At 53.9% G+C, this 22,765-nt stretch overlaps 1 protein-coding gene across 7 annotated transcripts in view; it reads left to right on the top strand.

The window, feature by feature from the left end:
• Positions 1-22,765, top strand: part of LOC135998500 (serine/arginine repetitive matrix protein 3-like) — a 171,448-nt gene that overhangs the window by 111,796 nt on the left and 36,887 nt on the right. For 4 of the 7 annotated variants that reach the window (XM_065651682.1, XM_065651683.1, XM_065651685.1 and 1 more), the window contains one exon: positions 5,057-5,177. In XM_065651682.1, coding sequence (XP_065507754.1) covers positions 5,057-5,109 — 53 coding nt within the window. In that variant the 3' untranslated portion in view covers positions 5,110-5,177. Of the gene's footprint in view, positions 1-5,052; positions 5,178-22,765 lie in introns of all 7 variants that reach the window. The other 3 variants (XR_010607537.1, XR_010607538.1, XM_065651686.1) reach the window with 1 other exon arrangement.

Genomic DNA, 22,765 nt, shown 5'->3' on the forward strand with positions numbered 1-22,765 from the left:
TATCCATGAACTCAGGAAACTCATGTAAAAACTTGTGTGTGTGTAGCAGAATGTCTCGCCCGTTGAAGGAGAAGGCACGGGTGCACGTTGGCGAAAACACGAGCGAACGATGGACAGGCCCGACCAGTTTGCAGTGGGTCGGCGGCAGGGGAAGGAGGGGCAGGGGACACGTCCATGTGCAGGACCCGCTCTCACCGGTGGCTGCTGGCGCTTCGGGATGCGCGTCGAGGCAGCACAGCCGCGTACGGGGGAGTCCCAGGCGCAGAAACACCCCACGCAGGAATTACCGGGCTGTTTTACCGTGTCTTGCATGCAGAAATGTGTCCCTGAGCACTTCACAAACGCCTCGAGCTGGGCCCAGGGGAGCTGCTGGAGAAGGGACGCTGTCCCCGTCACAACTGGTGTCCCGCTGCCAGCCCCTTTCTCGGCAGCTCTCGGCTCCGTCCGCCCTAGTCCTGCTCGTTCCAGCTGGATGTGCCCCGCGCGTCGCTCCCTCGTGTTCGCTGTGTCCTGCAGAGGTGCCAGCCCTGCTCTGGCCGGTGTCTCGGGCTCTCCCCGCTTTACCCACCAGGCGAGAAGCTGCCGGTGGAAATTCCTCCTCTTCCTCTTTCCTGGCAACGTCGGGGTGTCTTTGCTTCAAAGGCTGCGCAGCCACGGATGCCAGTGCTGTCACAACAGCAACAAGTCGGCCTCAGCTCAGGCATGAGCTCAGAGGCATTTTCCATCTCTGCTCAGAGGCATTTTCCATCTCTGCTCTATGTGAGCCCATAAATTAATTTACTTTCCTCTGGTTTCACCACATTCCCGGCACCTGGAGACGCCCCGTTCGCGGGTCTCAGGAGGCACCAGTGAAGGTCTGGGAGCCGCGGGAGGACGGACTCGCGGTTTCCCTGGGCCCCAGTGCAGCTGGTGGCTGCAAACCCATCACCACGGGAAAGGCGAGGGAACGAGAAGGGATTTCAAAGCCACCTTCAAGGGCTCCCTTTGTCAATCTTCCCATGTTCCCGAACAGCAGCCGTGGGGAAATTCACGCTGAGTCCAGGTTGCTGCAAAGCTTGACGGGAAACCGAGATTCATGCCCTATTTTAGTCTTGCTTAATCCTTCGTTTGCCAGGCTCAAATCACAGCAGCCTTCTGTGGGCTTCACTGAGACAGCGCTAAATACCCCCGCAGCCTGAGAGCAGGACAAACAGTGTCCAGCCCGTGTGCCGTCCCCGGTGCTGCCCGTGCCGGGAGCCGCTGACAGCCGTGACTGATGAGTCTCCATCGTCGGGGGCTGCTCTTACACAAACTGCCTTCATCAGCAACTTGCTGCTACCATCAGTTAATCTTCTTGCAAAAGGTGCACTCCCGGTACGCTGGGACGTTTCCTCTCCCAGTAACCTAATCTACCATCTAGTTTATGCATACGTGCTCTGAGGGGTTTTTTATATATATGTTTTTTTTCCTAAGCAATCTATCTGCACAGCTAGGAGCTGCAACTGAATTTAAATACCAGGGTTTTCATTATCTCCAACATAGGAAAGAGGGGAGAGGGACACTGGAAATAGAGGGAAATAAATTCCAGTCTCTTGAACAATATATTTGAAGGCGTGCATATTTCTGCAACCATATAATGCCTAGTCTATTATACAAAACCTTTTCGGCAACAGGAATATATTTGGAAAGTAGATTGCAGAGTCCCTTTGGCTGCATTTTTGCCATCCTTCCCACTGTCTTGTGATGCAGTTGAGTCGTCTGGAACTAGTTCTGAGGATTTGCACTGCAACTGCCTTTTAAAGACCCCCGAAGAGACCTGGATCCTGTTCCGCTGGGGAGACACACACAGAAATGGAAACACCTCCCCAAATCAATAGAGCCGGCGGGATGCCGGGTTTGGAGATTATTTGGACTTAAAAGTTGATTTGTGGTTTGTTCTACAACTATGCAGCATCTCTTACAGCGGGTCCTTGGTGATGCTGGGGGACAGAGGCTGGTACCCGGGGCTGGGGAGCCCAGAGGTTCTGGGTATCCAGCACCTGCCCGGGGGGTCCCTCCGGAGCTCACACATGCAGAGGGTCACAGCACCTACAGATTCCTGATTTTTGGATTTCTGATCCTTGAGCAAATCATGTGTGAGTGGTATCTTCGCATACCCCTGAAGCACGATCTTGTACCATACTTCCCGGTTTTAAACGCTCGCTTTCCTCCCTTGAGGTTCTACAATACAGTCAAATAGATTTGCTGCCTAGAGAGGCAAACATCTTTTGCATTTATTTAAAATTTCCAGTGTTGAAAAACCAATGATTGCACAAAAAGTGCTCCGAGTTCAGGCAAGTTTCCAGTGAAGTTTCAGGGAAGTCTTGCCCAGAGCCAAAGCAAAATCTCAATTTTGCAAAATCTGGTGCCCGCGTGTGCTGGTGCCCAGAGCTGAACCCGGCTGCAGCTCCCTGAGGATGGGGACGGGGACAGGGACAGTGGCCACGGCGGCCGCCCGTGTCCCGCGGGAGCGCGGGGATGCAGCTCGGGGCAGGACGAGGCTCCTCTCTGGTTAGATACAGCAGCAGGGCCAGGGCGGCGCGCTCAGGCGCATCAATCATCTGACGTTTCGACTGCGCGTGTGATACAACAGCTCCGGACAGCAGCTCGGGCGCTAAATCACGACACCCCCAACATCCGCAAACCCCGGGGGACGGGGACATCGTCCTGCTCTTGCCTCCCCGCCTTAAACGGCCCATCTGCAAGGGAGAAGAAACCAGAACTGCACCTAAAAATTGCCCCTGATTTGGGTTTGCGCACCCGGCCACGCTCCCTCTGCTCGGTGCAGGTTCTGCAGCTTCTTCGGCACTAAACATTTCTTTTCCTCCCTCTTTTCCTTTTTTTTTTTTTTTCCTCCCAGGGAGAATTGTACAGAGAGTGATGGTTTTATTTTACATGAATCACTGATGATCTAACAAATTAATTACCTGCTCACTCCTTCCCTCCTGCGTGAGGTCGCGGGGGCCGGTGGGTTCAGCCCACCCCCTGCCCGGTGGCATCATAGCTCCTGCTTTAAACACCAGAGACAAATGTCAGAATTGCCAGTTTAGGTTAAAATCAGATTTAAATGCCTCTTACTAAACACAGAGGCACACAAACTCAATATGTCATCTTTAATGGTTCAGAACAAAGCCTAGAAAAATAGTGTCCCAGCACACAGGAATTTTATAACCTTTGATATATAGCTTTCATTATTAGCAATAATTTCTGTAACTGCATCTGGATTCACAGGAACACATATTGAATAATAATTCTGATTTTTTGCCTGGGTGCCGGCAGGTCCCGGCCCCTGCAGCCCCAGCCCTTCCTCCTCCTCGCACAAAACCAGCCTTTTGTTGGCTTTCAAGTTCCTCTACTTTTCGGGTTTTTGGCCAACACCCACTTGTCCCTCCCCCACTCTTGTCATGCTACTAAAATCTAATTACCCAGACAACTCTCTTCACCCAAGTCATCAACAGGCCCAATTATTTCTCCGGCGCAGCCCCCGTGTGTGCACACACAGCACACGCAGCACCGAACAATCAAAAGGCGTTCGCTAACCTCCGCCTTTTTTCACAGTCAGGCTTCAAGTTCACATGTGAATTTATGCCAGTTTTGACATTAGCAGGAAAAATTAACAGTTCTCACACACACACACAAAAAAAAAGAAACTTGCACAAAAGAGGTTTTGTGTTTCAAGCAGAATAAATTATAGTGTGATGTTATTAAAACACTTAGTTGTTAAGTTGCCAAGAAAATCCAGTATATTCACACGGACTCGAGGACCTGTCTCCATGCAAAGTAATTAAATTAGATTTATGGGCTGCATTACATCAGTGTTTGATAGTTCATTTTTCCTTTCTTCATATTTTGTCCTGCTTTATTAGAGCATGTGACAGATGGTAAAAATAGTGTGAAGTTTCTTGGCCCTGTGCTAAATCCCCCTTCGGTAGTATATCTCTCTTCTGTCAGTTCTCCCCAGCGATGATAAATTAACCTCTCCTCTTCTATCCCAAGTGTGGCAGTAAAGCACTCTTTGACACAGCACTATCACTTTATCTTAATCTGTGCTGTTCTAGGGGCGGGTGGGGAAGGAAGCGAAAGGGAGATGATGCAATCGCTACCACGAGGTTAAAAAAGAAAAAAAAAGAAAAAGAAAAAGATTTATTTTGTTAAAAAAAAGGCAGGAAGAGTGCTGATTTACAGAACGTGCATGTCCTGGTCCCCTGTGTGTGCAGCATCCCCCCGTCCTGCCCAGGCTCCGGGGCGGGTTGGGACCAGGCTCCTGCTCTCCAGGGGGTCCTGGGGGTTTTAGAGCACGGGAGAGTAACGAAGGAAAAGGAGCTCACAGGGGCCCTTCTGGTGGGACAGGGCAGGAGCCACAAGTGTTTTCAGTCAATGTGGTGGGCAGGGCAGAGCTGGTGAAGGTGAAAATGGGTGTAAGAGGCAGGCAGCCCTTCCCCGGGGAATCCTGCCCACGGCGGAGTTGCGTTAATTGTGTCAGAGATGCCAACGCTTGCCATGGGCATAGAAAGATAGAAATCTCCCTAAATTTAAAGCACTGAGGTGCCCAGAGCCGGCCCTCAGCCCCGCCTGGGTCCACCCCATCCCTCTCCGAAGCCACGGCCGGGTCCTGCCGGCTATTTCGGGAGCCAGAGCCCTCGGCCAGACCAGGGGTGGCCTAACAGAGGAGATCTGGGGGACCGGCCATGTGTGGGTGACCCTGCTTGCCGGGGACCAGAGCTGCCTCGCAAAGACACTTGGCACGTGTGTGTGAACAGGCGCCCTAGCGATGCCCAGTGAGAGTGACAAATGGAGCCGGTGCCTCCCGCAGCTGTACGAACCGCAGCTGCCGGCTGGGTTTGTCCCGGACCGTGTGCTGCCCGGTCTGGGCTGGGATCTCCCAGCGGGACAATTTCACACCAGGTGTTTTGTTAAACACTCGCTGTGAAGCCAAGTCCGGTGCGTTCCTCTCCAATCCCTCGCTCCCTCCACTGAAAAGCCAATTCCTGCCCGTACGGGGCCATTTACTGAACATCTTTCTTTCCTCCTCAGCCAGATTCCAACTGGAAGGAGTTGACTGAAGCGTTCAGTCACCTGGGCTGTAACTAGAGACCACGGCACATCCTTCACGGGCGAAACAGCGGCTGCCCCGAGCATCCCACCCTGCGGCACGAGAGGTGAGTGGCAGCGCCCACGGCACCAGCAAAGCCAGGTCTCAAACCGGCGCAAAGCCGGAGTGACCCCACTTTCCGGCCAGGTGTGACAGAGTTTTGGGAGCAGAGCAGGGACCATGTGCGAATGTCCCCAGGCCCACAGATGTGGGCACAAATCGCCCAGGTCACCCCTCCTGTCGCTCGAGCTTCCGTGGGTCATGACGGGCTGTGAGAGCAAGACCTTAGGGCCCAGCTATAGAATTTGTAATTCGTACATCAATAGCCAGATAATACTAATGATGGTGTCGATGCAACTGAAACCCCTTAAGAAAAACTGTGGTGTGGTGGGCACAGCAGTTCACAGCTCGCAGAATAGCTGGGAAATGGGGAAAACGCAAGACCAGCTGGAGCCTTCGTTTGGAACGCACCCCAAGCCCTGAGCTGAGCCTCCCCAGACCTGGCTTTGAGCACCCGCCGTGGTCTGCAGGGTCCAGGGCCAGCCTGGCTGTCAGTCTGGAGCTTGGGGCAGAGCCGGAGGCTTTCCTGGAAGAAAAAAAAAATATTAAGTTTTAAAAAATGGCCCTTTCACTTTTGTAATTAAAAGCTGAAGCCCCTGCAGCAGTTCTTACCCAGCCCCAAACTGGTTTGTGCTTAAAAGGAAGACACGCTCACTGGTGTTGTCATCAGCAAAATGGATTAAAATAGCAGCTGGCACTGGGTCTGGCGTCAGGCTCCGGACTCTGACGAGCAGAGACTCCCAGAGAGTTTACGGGGCAAATAGTCTGTGGGTGGTGATGACAGCGGGATTAACCCCGTCCCCCTCCGGCCAGCTGTGGGGGGTCAGCCCGACCCGCCCCCTGCAGCGCTGGCACCCAGAGAGGGGCATTGGAAGCGAAAACAGAAACCCCCTGAAACCAAAGCCTCAGCTGTGCCAGCAGCTCTCCCGGGAAAGGCTCGGTGACACGGGGGGGCACAGGGACGGGTGGCGTTGCACTGTGACATGGGGGGCACAGGGATGGGTGGTGTTGCACTGTGACACGGGGGGGCACAGCGATGGGTGGCATTGCACTGTGACATGGGGGGGAACAGAGACAGGTGGCGTTGCACTGTGACACAGGGGGACACAGGGATAGGTGGTGTTGCACTGTGACACGGGGGGGCACAGCAACGGGTGGCATTGCACTGTGACACAGGGGGGCACAGCGACAGGTGGTGTTGCACTGTGACACGGGGGGGCACAGCGACGGGTGGCATTGCACTGTGACACGGGGGGCACAGGGACGGGTGACATTGCACTGTGACACGGGGAGGCACAGCGACGGGTGGCGTTGCACTGTGACACGGGGAGGCACAGCGACGGGTGACATTGCACTGTGACACGGGGGGGCACAGCGACGGGTGGTGTTGCACTGTGACACGGGGGGGCACAGCGATGGGTGGTGTTGCACTGTGACACGGGGGGGCACAGCAACGGGTGGCATTGCACTGTGACACGGGGGGGCACAGCGACGGGTGGTGTTGCACTGTGACACGGGGGGGCACAGCGACGGGTGGTGTTGCACTGTGACACAGGGGGGCACAGCAACGGGTGGTGTTGCACTGTGACACGGGGGGGCACAGGGACGGGTGGCGTTGCACTGTGACACGGGGGGGCACAGGGACGGGTGGCGTTGCACTGTGACACGGGGGGGCACAGCGACGGGTGGTGTTGCACTGTGACACGGGGGGGCACAGGGACGGGTGGTGTTGCACTGTGACACGGGGGGCACAGGGACGGGTAGCATTGCACTGTGACACGGGGGGCACAGGGACGGGTGGCGTTGCACTGTGACACCCAGGCACTCGGGTGCGACCTCAGGCGAGAATAAGAGTTTGCAGACCCGACCGTCGTGTCCGTCAGACCGTGCACGTTGCGTTTCAATCCGGGCAGAAACAGGGTGTTTCAGAAAGACGGACCCGCTTTCAGAGCAGAGTCTCTTGTGAACGCCCCGCAGGGGCAGGACCAGCCACAGGCTTGGGGGGCTGGAGCACGGGGGGCACGGCACCAGTCCCCGGCTGCACCGGGTTTTGGGGTGCGCCCTGTGCCCCGGGTGCCGCCGAGCAGGGGGAGCCTCTGCCCCCCACCCCACCCCGCTCGGGTCTGAGCACGTCGAGTGGCCAATCTCACTGCATTACGAGCCCAAGTAATGCTTATCATTAAACCCGTAATTTATTTCTTCTGTATTTCATAAAATGTGAAATATTACCACTCATCGGTGCCCAGAGAGAAGGGGGATGCTCCATTAAGTTCGACACTGCTCCTCCATAAGATGCAGTAATTATATGCGGCTTTTTTTACTGCTAAGTTCCTACTTGCAGATGCTAACAAAAGAAATAAGCTTTTAATCCAAACATAATTAATATGAATTACCTCCACAGTACACCCTGGCTTTGCACCATTAAACTTAATTTTTGTTTTGCATGATAATTGTGTTATCATTACCATTTATAGGAGAACTCAGGGACCTTCACTTTGTTTTCAGCCCAGACCAAAGGCACTGGAAATGGCTGTTGATGGTCTCACAGCTGCAGAAATGGGGAGTTATGGCCTTGCCCGGCCTTGGCTTTGCCTTCGCCATGGTCAGTTGCGTCGGGCTGCTTACACGATCCCCCGGCGCCATCCACGTGGGCAGTGGGTCCGTGTTACAGACCCAAAAAGCTGGATCTGGACCCTGCGCTCCCCACAGCCACGGGGCCACCCTGACGTCCCACTGCTAATTAACTGCCCGCCCCGCGTGATGAGTTTGTGCCGTCACATTTCAGGAAGGAGGGAGATGAAATCGAGTCCCATAATTATTTATTGAAATTACAGCTCCTGTCGAGGAGGACTGAATTACTGCAGACTCCATTAGCTGGCTCGCTGTGTATGGGAGAGAGGGAATGAGAAAATGATGGATGAGGAAGACAGAATTTTTAAAAATAAAAGGGAAAGAAATGAGAGACAGCAGGGGCAAAGAGGGGGAGAAGCTCTTGCCCAGCACCGTCGCCGCGGGTTCCAGGGAGCATGGTGAGCGTCGGGTGCTGCTGAAAATGAGGGTGGTTAGAGCCAGGAGCCCTGGAATGGTCCTGAGGAGGTACCAGGAGAGGATGAGCAGCGTGATGGAGAAGAACAGGGATGATGGAAAACGCAGCTGATGGTATCAAAGCAACTGGCCAAGAGCGGAGATAAACAAATGCAAAGACATTACACTGCTGAGCCTGAGGAAGAGGAGGCTGTCACTCTTAAAAAGTTTTCTCTGCAGTTGTCTGTAATCAGCACTTTGAATGATTGCATAAATATATTAATTACACTAATTAATTTCCCCAGGAAAGAGTCTTCAGTAGCTGGAGACAGCAGGTATCTGAAGGAGAGCATGAGCATCATTTTGCAGGCAGGGCATTCTCAGCAAATTCCTTAATTAGGGCTGCTCTCTGCCACTGAAGTTGGGTCCAGGGATGAGTCTTGAAAAAAAAGAAAGAAAATCTCAGTGCAAAACATTTTAGGAAACACAAAAAGGTCTAACAGGAGCCTAATTAACAGGCAGTCTGGAAGCAGGTGCCTGAGCGCACCCAGCCCAGCACTGGCTGAGGACACAGAGCGGGCACCACAAACAGCCCCAGAGGGAAAAAGCCGGGGGGGACAGTCCAGGGGGTGACACGCAAAATACCCGGTGGCCCCCGGAGCTGCCCAGTGCTCGCGTCCCCGAGGTGAGGGTGTTGGGAGCCCTGCGGACAGGCAGCCAAATGTCACAGCCCAGGGAGCGCCCACTGAATGTCCCTTGGGGTCCGTGGTTCCCGCAGTGTTGCAAAGTCACCGTCGTTCTGCAGAAACACCCGTCAGAGTTCCCTGACCCTGGCTAAGGGCAAACCCCCACCCTCCTTTCCACTCCACGCCGCCTTTTCAAAGGCCATTTTTAGATGGAACGAGTGAAGCACAAGCCGCCGTGCCCCTCATCCCCTTCCCAACCTGCCTCCTGATAATAATGAGCCCAGACACTTTTATTATCATTATTAATTAGCACTTTCAAGCAATGGAATTAAATCAATATGGTGGACTGAAACTAATTTTAACAAGCCATTGAGATCAATCATCAGGACTTTTATCTACATAAATGCCACTAAACTCAGCTCGTTAGTGTAACATTAGCTAGAAAAGAAGGGGGGAAGAGAAGGGAGACTGGCGGGGTTTTAATTAGGAAGACATAAACCATGCCACAATTTTTCTTCTTTGATTTGCTTTTAATCTCGTCCATGAGCTCTCCTGGTGCCCTGGCTGATTATCACTCTCTTCACCTCCTCTCAGGAAGCAAAGGCAGCGGGAAGGAGAACAGGGGAGAGGGTGAACCCAAGGAGAGGGGCTTGGCCGCGGGGGCTCCGCTGAGCCGCTCGCCTTTACCGCATGTGTGTGGGATGCAGGATGCTGCGGGATGCAGCGTGCTGTGGGATGCAGGGTGCTGCAAGGTGCAGGGTGCTGTGGGATGCAGGGTGCTGTGGGATGCAGGATGCTGTGGGATGCAGGGTGCTGCAAGGTGCAGGATGCTGTGGGATGCAGGGTGCTGTGGGATGCAGGATGCTGTGGGATGCAGGGTGCTGCAAGGTGCAGGATGCTGTGGGATGCAGGGTGCTGTGGGATGCAGGATGCTGTGGGATGCAGGGTGCTGCAAGGTGCAGGATGCTGTGGGATGCAGGGTGCTGCGGGATGCAGGGTGATGTGGGATGCAGGGTGCTGCAAGGTGCTGGATGCTGCGGGATGCAGGGTGCTGCAAGGTGCAGGATGCTGTGGGATGCAGGGTGCTGCAAGGTGCAGGATGCTGCAAGGTGCAGGGTGCTGCAAGGTGCAGGGTGCTGTGGGATGCAGGATGCTGTGGGATGCAGGGTGCTGCAAGGTGCTGGATGCTGCGGGATGCAGGGTGCTGCGGGATGCAGGGTGCTGCAAGGTGCAGGATGCTGCGGGATGCAGGGTGCTGCGGGATGCAGGGTGCTGTGGGATGCAGGGTGCTGCGGGATGCAGGGTGCTCCAAGGTGCAGGATGCTGTGGGTCATCTGCAGAATCCCTTGCACTGGGGAGCCTCCCATGGGCTTTTACCAGCCTGTTCCTCATCTTCTTTCCTTTGAGGAACGAGATCTGATGGTGGGGTGAGGATCTGAGGAGCCGCTCACAGGTTGGGCCGTAATCAAGGGCTATAAAATTGTCAAGTGCTGGGATCGGTGGGCTGTAAATGGGGCTGGGGAGGCCCTGGCAGAGCCGTGTGGGTGGGCTGGGTGACAGGGCAGAGCTGCCCCTTGCACCTCGGTCCTTCCCGGACAGACAGACACCCTCTTGCTGTCCCTTGGGGAGCTGCCATCTGCTCTACTGTGTCCCACAGCACTCAAAGCTCAGTGTTCAGCAGGAATTTTCAATTCCCTTAGTCCCAAACACACCCTGGGCTTGGACCAAGGGTAACACGAACCCTCCGGAATGGCAGGTTTGAATTAGATGTCATATATTTTGGTTTCTTCTGCAAAACAGCAAGCTTCAACTGTTTCCTTCTTTCTAGGAAGCCAGATTTCCACCACAGACTGAGCGTTGTTTTCCTCTTCCACTTAGCTGTAGGTAGGAAATAAATCCAGGGCCTCTGAGACAGTGAGTGGGTTTCTGGCTTTGTAAAGCCACGTTTTGTTTGCGTGTGTGTCCCTGCCTGTGGGAGACCCTGGGCTCCCCAGTGCCCCCTTTGCTCCCTCTGGCCTCGCTCAGACCTGCCCGATCCAAGTCAGCGCCACTCAGCCCCTGTGCAGACATCTGCGTGTGTGTGGGCTGGGAGCGCAGGCCAGGCTTAAAAACCCCTTAAACTTCTCATTAACCGAGCTCAAGCAAGCGGCCAGACCTCAGCGGGGCTGTGCCGCTTTACACCACACCAGGATAGGTCCCCCGGTGTCGTCTTTCCCAACGTCTCTGCCAAACCTTCCCGTGAAATATGACAGACGCACTAGAAAATATTTCCTTTTTGTTTGCCGGATGGGTAATAACTTGCCTTAGAGACAGTCTTTATAGTCAGCACAAAAGTAATTTACCTACATGCGGCGCGACCAGATTGCAATAAACCCGCCGCTCACGCCGGGGCTGCCGCGCGTGGCGGGGACCCGCGCCCGGGATGCCGCACCCCCCGCGCCCCGGGCGGCACCGCCGGCGCGGACCGGAGCGAACGTCTGCACGCACCAAAAAAATACACAAATGGCACGGAGAGCGCGGCAATGGCAGCGGGGCCCTAAATCACCCAGCCTTGCCTGTCAGCCAATTTCTCTGCAGAAAGCTCTTAGCAGTTAATTTCTGGCTAATTTATTATCCTTCGGCTTAGCCCTACAGCACCATTAGCAGTACACTGACACAACTGAGTGAAATATTGTCTAATTTATTATCTTATTACTCCTCTGGAACAGGATCAATTAATTACCCATTAAAGTATTTCAGTTGCAGAGATTTATTAGGGGACTCGGCGTTTTAACAGATGATTAGTTATATATGTTTGTTTGCCTGAGGAGCGCAGACTAGCAAATGACTGGAGGGGAAGGGGAAAGACACCGAGTCGGGAGGTAGCTAATGGATCTTTTCTTGACTCTCTGAAAATGGAGCAGTCAATGACAAGAATTATCGACTCATTCACTTGCGGTTTTGAGATAACCATATGTACAGGCAGAGAGAGAGGGGGCGAAGGGAAAGGGGAGAAAAAAGCCTCACTCAACTGCTTTTTCCATTCAATAAATTTGCTTCAGAATATATTGGATTGGGGTTTGATGGCTATTTCGTGTTTTGCAGAGTGCTGACACTGGTATGATTCAGTAATTATTGTTTCTTTTAAGTTATTGCTGTAATTTTGCTTTCTAAGATCCCAATCAATTCCCGCCTCTCAAGGGCACGCTTGAAAAGCGATATTTGAAAACAGCCCTCTGATAGATTGTGCCGTTAGACAGTGGCTGAGACAAATAGCCTAATCTGGCACAAATTAGCTTGGCTTCCACAGATAGTTTTATACAGCAATGTAAATTATATTGTCAGGGCCAGTCACTTTCCTGCTTAGAGTGCAGCTAACAAGAAGCCGCAGAGACGTTTCTGGTGCTGCCGCTCGCTCCCGGCGCTGCTGCAGAGCCGGGGCGACAGGGGCTGGCAGAGCAGCGACCGCCGGCGCCGTGCCCGTCCCCGGGGTGCACCGGGATCACCGTGCTGGAACACTGGGGTGCACCGGCATCACTGTGCTGATCCGCGGGGCGCGCTGGGATCACCGTTCTGGAGGCACTGGAGCACTGGAGTGCACCGGGATCACCGTGCTGATCCCCGGGGTGCACCGGGATCACCGCACCAGAGCACTGGGGTGCACTGGGATCACTGTGCTGATCCCCGGGGTGCACCGGGATCACCGCACCGGAGCATTGGGGTGCACTGGGATCACTGTGCTGATCCCCGGGGTGCACCGGGATCACCGCACCGGAGCACCGGGGTGCACTGGGATCACTGTGCTGATCCCCGGGGTGCACCGGGATCACTGCACCGATCCCCAGAGTGCACCAGGATCACCGCACCAGAGCATTGGGGTGCACTGGGATCACCGCACCGATCCCTGGGGTGGCGGGTGCAGGAAGGGAGCCGGGTCTCGGGGTGTCAGCGGTGGCCATGGCATTACACAGCCCCCATTGATAATTTCTCATTTGCTCTCCGCAGTTGTTTGGGGTGGGTTAAGATGGTTGTGAACCCCACGTGGTACCTGGTGGGAATTATGACGTAGCTGCTCCGCGCCCGCCTGCAGCCCAGCGGGGCCAGGGCCCGGCGGAGGAGGCCACGGAGCTGGAAATCCAGCTCAGATGTCTCCTCCCTGCAAACGCAGCACCAACATACCCACGCAGATCCTCCACGCTGAGCCCGTGGGCAGCCGTGGGAGCAGATGGAGCCAAATTTCCCCCTCTGGCAGCACAAACTCATTTTAGATCCTACTGACTCTTCGGCTTGAAGAATGAAATTAGGATGGGCTTAAGTAAGGAGGGAAGGCAGGCTGAGCAGATGGAAATGGAGGGAGCAGCCGGGTAATCTGGAACCGCTGTCACCGCACAAGGAGCCATGTCAGGTGCAAAGAGGCTGAAAAGCATCACAAAAAGATGTATTTTTATGCAACTGTTAGCCAACCCATGGAATTCATCACTGCGAGACATCACAGACAACCTGAGCAGCATGAAAATGGGATGTTGAGACAACAAAACGGGTACACAGCCATTTAATGAGACAGGTTCAATTTAAATCGGGTTATAAGGGATCTGAACCTTGTTTTAAGGCACAAGCAAACTGCGAGCCGGTGGAGACAGGAGGCTCCGCACACTGCGGCCATGAGTGCGAGCGATCCCAGGGCTCCGAGCGGGGATCCTGGAACTCGAAATCCTTACTGGAGAAAAGCAGATGGAAACGCAGCCAGAAAGCAGCAAACCCCAGCTGAGCTGGTCTGAGTTTCCTCCAAATTCACTTGAAACAAGCCAAGGTCTCCTCAGTCACCTGTGCGGCCCGAGTTTGTGCGTTCTCGCATCCCGCCGGGAGAGATGCTCTAGGAGATACAGCAGCGTGTGTGATGGCATGTTCTGCTTGAGGAGTCCGTAGGCTCCTTAAACCTCTTCCCAGAGCCTCCAGAAATGACGCCAGCCCAGCAGAGGAACGGCAGGAACGGTCTTAGTCTGGTGTCTCCTCAAAGATCAAGGAGTCAGGGTTTTAGGAGGAGAAATCAGCCTCCATGGGAGGAACAGGGGATGTAGGACAACCCCAACCCACAGCCCCTTGGAGCCCCCGCTGACTGCAGCACCCCGGGGAAAGCCGTTTTCTATCCCATTTGCTGACTCTGCGTCTCAGCCCGCTCCCTCCACTTGAATCTGCAGACAAAGCCAGAAATAAGCACGGTTTTAATCTAGCACAGAGCCTGGTTACTCAGAGGCACTTGCTTTCAAGCGGCGCCAGCTCGGTGGTGTGATGGGTGAGCCCCGCGAGCACCCTGGCATTAACTCATGGCCCACAGCGCGTTCCCGTGGTTTGGGTGCTGCGTTCCTCGGCTCTCAGGAACCAGCCGTGTGTTCGTGTCGGAACCTGCCTCGTAGGCACTAACGAGCAGCACCGCACCCCCAGCCGAGAACCCTGCTCCAAACTGCGGCTCCTTTCGCACTGTCAGTAGTAAACATCTCTGCAGGTGGGGTTCATCTTGCTCGACTGCAGCCGTCACCAGGAGACGTCTCCCCGTGCAGCCGTCACCCCGGGCGCTGTTCAGATGGAGGAAAACGGGCGTTTGCAGGGGTTTGTCTGCCTGATTTCAGACGCCGCTGGTGGGGCTGGGCTGGCTCAGAGCCCACATGTTGCTATTCTCCGTGGGTTACACTGGGAGCGCTGAGGGTGGGTTGGTGATGTAGGTGACCGCGTGTGGTCGGCCTCGGGTGCCGTGTCTCGAAGATCGCTGCAAGGGAGGACGTGCACCCAGCGGCAGCAACCGCTGTGCTTCCAGCCGGGTGCGGCAAGGCATGGCCAGCTCTCTGCTCCCGGTTCCTGGGGCTTTTTGCTCTGGAAAGGAGCTGGGCAGGGGCACAGCCCCCAGCTGCCCGCTCAGTGTTGCTCGGGGGGTGTCTGCAGGTCACCTTCTCATCTCCTCCTTGCTCACAAAAATCAATGCTCTCGTTTGCCAGAGCGCAACAAAACAACGGTGATGACTGGCGCAGAAATAAGATCGTATTCCTAAAGGCTCTGTGCTAAAAATGGTGCCGGTTGCTGTGACGGAGCTTCCCTCGGGCAGGCCCGACTCCCACACAGCTTGGGGGGCTTGGGGACACAGATTTGCGCAGGTCCTGGGGAAAACAGCTGCCTGCTCAGGGCAATTAATCCAGGCCGAAGGAGGAGAACGGGGGTCCCAACCCATCGCTTAAACCTCAGTCGAGTGGGCAGTGCCGTGTCCCGTCTGTCCCCTCCCCACCATGTACATTCCTTCGCCTTGAGGTTCTTACACCAGCGCGCCGAGGTTCCCGTCCGCAGGAGCAGAAGCATCCCCAGCTGTGGAACCCAGATGTTTTGTCACCAGGAGACTCGCCCAGGGTTGGCCAGGAGAGCTGTGGCAGAGCCAGGAGCTGAGCCAGAGCCGTCCCAGCACCGCAGAGCTGTCCTTGCTTTCTGCTGGTGCAATTCTCCTTCCTCTCCAGCAGCTGAGTAATGGCTTTGGGAAGATGACACTGCGCTGATTTAGGGGCTTGACCTTGGGAACGCTCCTGCAAAAGCTGCGGTTTCCTGAGCACAGCTTCACTTTGCCTTTTATGAACACTTCACAGGTTACACGTATATTTGGGTATCTAGCAACCGAGCAGAAAAAAAACTACGCATGCAAGAGAGAAAGAAGAGATGAAAAAAAAGTACCTTTTATATCTCCAGGCTGCCTTCAGCAACAGCATTCCTAAATAGGAGAGGTTAAATATATTGCTGCCATTACACTCTACAAGGAACACATTCCATAAAAACGAAGGTGCCGTAAATTATACAAATATGATGCTAACAAGCCAGGAAATGCACTGCTAATGAGGTCAGCTATAGAACTCCCGCAGTGCTGCAAATCATGTGCCAATCCGGCGCAGGAGGTGCAGGAGCAGCCCTGGGTCAGCATTTTCTGAGCGCATTTGTAACCTGCTGTTTGGCGAATAGTTATACAGGTAGATAAAAATCCTCCTCCTTTCCTTGTTTATGTGTCAAATAACCAAGGCACCAGACAATCCCGCTCTGCATTAATGTACCTTGCTATTATGCCTATTGTTCTGTGGTGCAGAGTGGAGAATTAGTCACTCCAATGTGCAAATATTGGTTACAGTTTGGAAGCATGCATGCTTTTGTGTTCCTATCAGACTTGCTCCTGGAGGAATTACACATGCTGGCACCAGTTTGTGTTTTTTTCTTTCCTTGTTCCCTTGTATTTGCTAAAGCTCTTAAAAAAAAAAAAATCAAATAAACATGCTGGCGGCAGCTGAGTTATTATCTCATTCAGCCTCCCTCCCCTGTTAGGCAGTGGGACAATAAACACGTTGAAATGTGGCATTTAGGAACCAAAACAAGAATCCTGCCCAAAACCTGTGAGCGTGAAGAGCAAGCTTGAACCCCTTTGGAGTGTTTCACCCCAGAACTGCAGGCGAAGCCCCTGGGCCGGGAGCAGGAGGGGGTCGGAGGTTCGTGATGACCACGTGTGCACCTGCAGCTCCGACCTTCAGCTGGGAGCGATGCTCAGTGGAGCAGCACCAGCACGCGAGAGGATTTTGCCGTTCCTGCAAAGCTCTGCTGACGCTGTGAGCCGGGCAGAGCGCCGCGGCTGCGGGGCAGAGCCAGCCCTCCACGGCGTGTGCTCAGGACACCTTCTCTTCTGCGCCACGGTGAACAGAAACACCCCAAAATAGCCCTTGTCCCTGCAGAGCCGCCCGGGGCTCGGCTGCACACGTTTCCACAGCAAGCCCTGACTTCAGGTTTCCTCAGGCATTGCTCTTTTTTCTACCCCGGCTTTGGGCAGAATATGGGATTCTGGGCACTTGCACGCTGCCCAAAAGCAGGGCACACGTCACGGGGTGCAGGGGACCAGGGGGTCCCACCACGGTCACCCCCATTTCTCCTGGGGGGTGCACCTGCTGCTGGGAGCACTGTGCATGCAAGCTCAGCTCCAGTGTCCCAAAATTTGACCCAAAATATTTGCCTTTGCTCACACCCGCGTGCAGCCGCTGCCGAGGCGGTGGAAGGTGCTGGCGGGGAGATCAGGTGCTCGGAGCAGATAAATGCTCCTGATCCCTGAGCTGTGGGCCCAGCTCAGGCAAAGTATGAAATATGCATTTCTGCCTTTCATTTCCATATGGTTTTTATGGGTCCTCCATGCAGAAACAAGAGCAAAAGCCTCATTCAGAAGCCTCCCGGCTTGGCAGATTTATGACCAAATTAAGGAAGGAGGAAGCACATCAGCTGGCTGGCCCAGGTAGAGGGGATTATCTCTGCTTGAGAGGAACCAGACAAAGCCGTGGCTCCCGCTCAGAACCGCTTCCCATCACGGCCAATAAAGAGGGCGAAGTTTGGAGTGCCTGGGCTGAGCTTGGTGGCAAAATGGCCTTTTTGTGCTGACAGTTTAAGTGGCTGCTTGGCCACCGGCGAGTCACCCGCGGCTGCTCGGGAGGGACCAGCCGGGAGCTCCGCGCTGCTGGTTTCTCCTCATGCAAATAACTGCTGCAAGCAGAAATGCATTTCTATATTTAATAAGCTGGGTATTTACGTTAACTAAATAGCAGCTAATTATGAAAACATACTTAAGAGTCTGAGCAATTAGGCAATAATATATTACATAGTTATCAAGCCTCCAATACACGTCCTTAATAATCAAAATATTAATATGCAGCTACTCTTCTATTATACAGCAACTCTGCTATTATACAGAGAGTGTCCTATTACTGCCAAATTAAATGCATAGTTAGGCGAATTTAGGACACTTAATTTAATGTGTTCCCAAGAGTTCACTATGGCAGATTCTGCAAGACAGGCCTCTATCTCGGTAGCGGAGGATTCCTGGAATTGCTCTTGACTCCCAAGCCACATGGCTCCGCTAGCTCAGAGCCAGGGTTAACCCCTTCAGGGCAGCGAACTGCTGGGAAGCACCTGATTCCCGGGCTGTGCTCTTTGCTACCGGCGAGAAGGAAGGAAGGAAGTGCAATGTGCTTTCTAATGGATTGCAATGGAAACGAGGTAAAGAGTTACTGTGAAGCGGAGCAGAAGGTGAAGATGAATGGGAAGCAAGGAGGGACAATAGCGGGCAGATGCTGATATTGTCCCAAACACAGAGTTTTTATTTATCCAGTTGCCAGGCTCACAGTCCAGGGACTGAACTGATGGATGTGTGTGAACTCCAGCTTAGTTTTTTCCCCATGTAAATACTGTCTGGTTGTATCTAGATATTCACTCATGGCAGAGGGTGGTAAATCCACGTGTAAATCCCCACTATATACAAATCGGGGAGCATTTCCCCTTCACATGCTTTGCCCGTTGCTGTTTGAGAGCTGCTGCGTCCCTGTGTGCAGAGCCCAGGGCAGGAGATTGTGCTTTGCGGGGCTTTTTAATTAAACCCCACAACAATAGACCTCATTCTTCATCACTGTAAACATCTTCTTGAGTGCAAAGTGGGTGTGAAGTGTAAACAGGCTGATTTGCTATCAATTTACACCTCATTCTGGGTTGAAATAAATAAGGATGGGCAGGGTTTGGGAAAGTGTGTGTTTGGGGTGTGCTGCTGCAACAGTGGGGAGGAGAAAGAAATGTGAGTTCCACTGTTGGGAGGCTCTTTTAGTTCAAAAATCTCTAACTTTAAAACGTGACCTTTGTTCTTGTTCTATCAAGGTAGCTGTCTCCCAAATGGACACAGCCGTTTGTGGAGCTGCTGCCGTTTGCTGCCCAGCGATTAAACCCCTCAGGAGCTGGGGTGCGAGTGGGGAGGTAAACTGGGGTCTGCTCTGGTGCGGGGTCTCTCTCCAGTGCACCCGCCTGCTGTTTGGTCCTGAGCTCGTACCTGCTGGCCCCTGGTGCTGCTGAGCCGTGTCTGGGTGCCAGGGCCCCCGTGGCACGCTGGCCTCAGTTTCCCCATCAACATGGCTTTGTCTGCCAGAGACGTGATTAAGGAGCGGCGCTCCTGGGGACGTGCAGCCTGGGCTTTGCTTTTCAGGCGGATGATTCCTGCTTCCGAGCTGCTTGTGCAGGTCTGGAAAACCATTAAATACCCTTTTCTTCCCAGTCCCCGACGGGCACAGGCCCTCATTGGAAGGCAGCCGGTTGCACCGCAGAGCTGGGGCTGCAGGGGCTGCAGGACCCTGGGGACCTGCAGCCGAAACCCAAAACTGCTCTGCAGAGGGGCTGCCCGCCCGCCGCTGCTCCTGGTTGTACGTTCCTCAGGCCTTATCTGCCATATGGCTTCCAGTTGGGATGATTTACAGCGTGAGGAAAGCACGCTGATAAATTTTACGGCCGGGACCCGCGCAGACCGGGGGTATCAACAGCCCGATCCAGACAGCCCTAATGGAAAGTGCCGGCACCGAGAGCGAGGCGTTATTTACAACCGTCTGCGATGCCACCGCTGGGGATTTGTCACAGCTCCTGCCGGGCAGGCTGGGAGCGCGAGGGGACGGGGCAGGACGGGGGGAAACCGGAGCAGAGCGACCGCGCGAGCAGCCGGAGGGACCGAGGGGACACGGGGGCCCAAGGTCACCCGGGAGATCCAGCAGGAAAGGCGGCTCCGAGGAGCCTGGGAAGCCGAAGCCCTGATGGATCCGCTGGGCTGGAAACGCAGGGGATAAATCAGGGAGCTGGGGGGGTGCGGAGACATGCGAGATGCTGGTCTCCCCTCTTTTCAGCCAATGCTATATTTGCTGAAGGAATGAAAAAAGTAATAAATTTTAAAAAAATTAAAAGGGAGCAGCTATAAAATCTAGATACTAATAAAATGTTCCAGGAAGATGAATTCTTCCGATATAATGGTGATCCCTGATACTGAAATGTTCCACAAATACATTTTCATAGCCCCACTCAGTATTATTTGTAGATCTTTTTGCAACCCTTGTCAACAAATTCTTGATAAAAAGGAGACACTTTGCTGTGTGCTAAAGCTATGAATTTAAGAAGTGTCAACTGGTCCTTATTTATGGCGCAATCTTTGGCTTTCTCATTTTACTGATGTGGTTTGGTGCAGACTTGCTTCTTCACTCACATGCTCTCCCTCCTGGCTCCCGGGTTGGGATATTAATACCACAGCTGTCTCGGGCAGAGCGCTGACTTTCTCAAGGTGCAGAGGAGTTATGCTCTGCAGACAAATCTCTGAGCACAAAAATCCATCAAGGGGAGGGGGAAAACACCATCTCGGCAAACACGGGAATTCTGCCCGTGTTGCTCGGCAGTGCCGGTGTTTGCTCAGGCTGCCCGGGGTGGGGGCGGCTGCGGGGACCTGGGGACAATGGGTGAGCAGGCGGCTGGTTAAATAGAAACGTAATCCCTGCGGAATGGGACGGGGGGAGACCTGTGGGGCTCCCTCCCCGTGCAAGCCAAGGGGCTGTGTGCTCCTTGCACAGGCTGGAAAGGGGTGAAACGGCTCAAAATCCTGCCTGGAAACGTGGGGTTTCCCCACGGGTGCCCTGGAGCGCCCAGGGGAGGAAGGCACGATTTAGGGGACAGCAAAGCACCGTGTGAGCGAGATGTTAAGCAGTTTGTATCCCCAGAAGTCAGCGCGGAGGAGTGGGGCAAGAGATCTTGTCTTCTTAGGGTGAGAAGGGCACCTCCGACAACACACGGTGGAGCACGAAGTCGTCAGACAAACTCATTTCTTTGCTAAGTTTGGCCAGAAGTTTCCAGCTCAAAGACTCTGTTTGGTGTCCGGCTGACCAGTAAATGCTGGTTTGCCTTGGGAGAGCTGGCCGGCCAGCCGTAACTCATGCTGGGGGCCTGGCTTTCCCTCAGCAGTTGGTTTAGGTTCCTCTGGTGGGGCTGTGGCGTTGGGCAGGTCCCTGTGACTCACCGCTCAGCCTGCAGCTCCATCCGGCACTCATAAAGGAGCCTGTGTAAAGCCGGGGGTCTTGGGAAAATCTTTGCCGGTACAAATCCATGTACAAATCAACAACAGATTATTCAGAGGTTGTGCTTGGAGGGGTGGTGACAGTAGTTACTGAAATAACGGCTAATGGGAGGTTATCCTTGGTGAGTTTGCCTGCGGGAAGCCGTGGGCTGGAGGAGCTGGGTGAAGGGCTGAGCATCCCCGGCCGCCGCTCTCCCCGTGGCTCTGCAGCCACAGCCGTGCCCTTCCCACTCCAGAGAATGCGCTGGGAGCACTGGGATTCCCAGGGACAACACACCAGAACGCATGGCCTGGTTTCTCCCGTCTCACAGAGGTGCTTGGGCTCCCCAAGGACAATTAGCTCCCAGTTTGCAGATCCTGTTTTAACTATGGCACATGTTCATAATTTAAGGTCTTTACAATGGTGCTTGGTTAACACCGGAGCCTGCTCCCTGCTGCCCGTACCTTTTGTTTGGGTGATTTACTATTCCTCTGTGCCCCTCTGCCCACTGAAATTCATAACAGCTTTCACACAGCAACAGAAAGCTCGTAATTATAGCTGTGTCTGGTAGTGCCATTGGAGCTAAAGGGCCTGCTGGCACCTCCTTTTAACAGGAATCCAGCTCCCAGCTGGAATGAAATTTGCCCTGCTGATGGGGTCTTTTTATTAGTTTGCTTGAGCCCTTATTAAAAAACCCCTCTAGTTTTTGGCAGCGACGGTCCGGTACGTTCCACCCTCGAGTCTCCTGCGCTCACACTCGGAGTTTTCAAAGGGGCCTGGGGAGCTGGGCGCTTCACCCGGCCAGAAAGCGCCGCCCTGGGGCTGCCACTGCGCGGGACACTGGCACCCTTTGTTCGGGTTTTATTAGAGAGGTTTACTTTTAATTATTCGAAGTCACCCAGGCGAGCGTGCAAGAAATCAGGTACAGCCCAATAAAAGCTGTGCTGTTGAGGTGCTTGGTGATCTACAGACCTTGCAATCCACTGCGGTTTTGCTGTGAGTGCCCCGTGGTTTTGGCTGAGGACCTCGGTCAGTATTTTAGTCCCTTTGCCTTATTTTGTCCCCTCGGCTGCTGCCGCCAGCCCGTCCTGGCAGGGTCCCCGGCCCAGGAGATTTAACCCTGAACGTTGAGCTGTTAAGCCAGGGGACGTGGAGAATCCAGTGACAGAGAAGGATGTGGAACCATGAGGCGACTTCCAGAAATAGAGAGAAAGACCAAAATAGTGGGTCATGAATCTCAAATGCAGAAAGCGGGTCCAGCGTCGCAGCGGGGGGACGCGCTGTCGATGTGCCGGCCGTGCCGGGGAGCTCGGAATACAGCGAGGGACGGGCTGCGGCTGCTCGTGTTCCGCACCGAGTTCCAGGGGGTAAATTCCCATCCACAAACTGCCCGAAAGGAGGAGCGCGTTATCTGATCTCTGCAGAAGGAATTTGCAAGAAGGGATCACGCAGGCACGGTGGCATCACCGTAACTAAGTCCAGAGAATATTCCCGGTAGCGGGTGACAGGACGGAGCACCGATCTTCCCTGCGTGCTTGCTCTGCAAAATCCCAGAGGGATTTAACAGCATCTGACAAGTTTCCTAAAAGTTTCAGTGGCAAAGAGTAACTTTCCCGGAGCCCTTGGTGGTAGATCAGGGCTCTTCGTGCAGACAGGTTTCTCTCGCATAGCTTCCTCATCAGCCCAATTTGTGGAATCTTAGTCCTAAATTGCGCTCCAGGATGCTACAAATGCCTCGCTTGAAACAGCTGTGAGACGAGACCTTTTATTCGTGCTACCAGGGGGGTTCTTCAGCCACATTGCTTTGTCTTTAAAAGCTTGGTCCTCTGAAACCGTATCAGAAACCGTATCATCTTCTCATCATTGTCTGTATATGATGAGGAAAAGCAAAGACTAATAGTTCTGTGAATTCCTCTTTTGACTGGAAATGCTGGGTCTTTGTTAGGACTTGCAGTTGAAGGCAATTGCTGTCTGTTAAACAGGGACTACAGCATGTGTTTATTTACTTC

Source organism: Caloenas nicobarica, chromosome 25 (assembly GCF_036013445.1).
Source record: "Caloenas nicobarica isolate bCalNic1 chromosome 25, bCalNic1.hap1, whole genome shotgun sequence".
NCBI classification, from domain to species: Eukaryota; Metazoa; Chordata; class Aves; order Columbiformes; family Columbidae; genus Caloenas; species Caloenas nicobarica.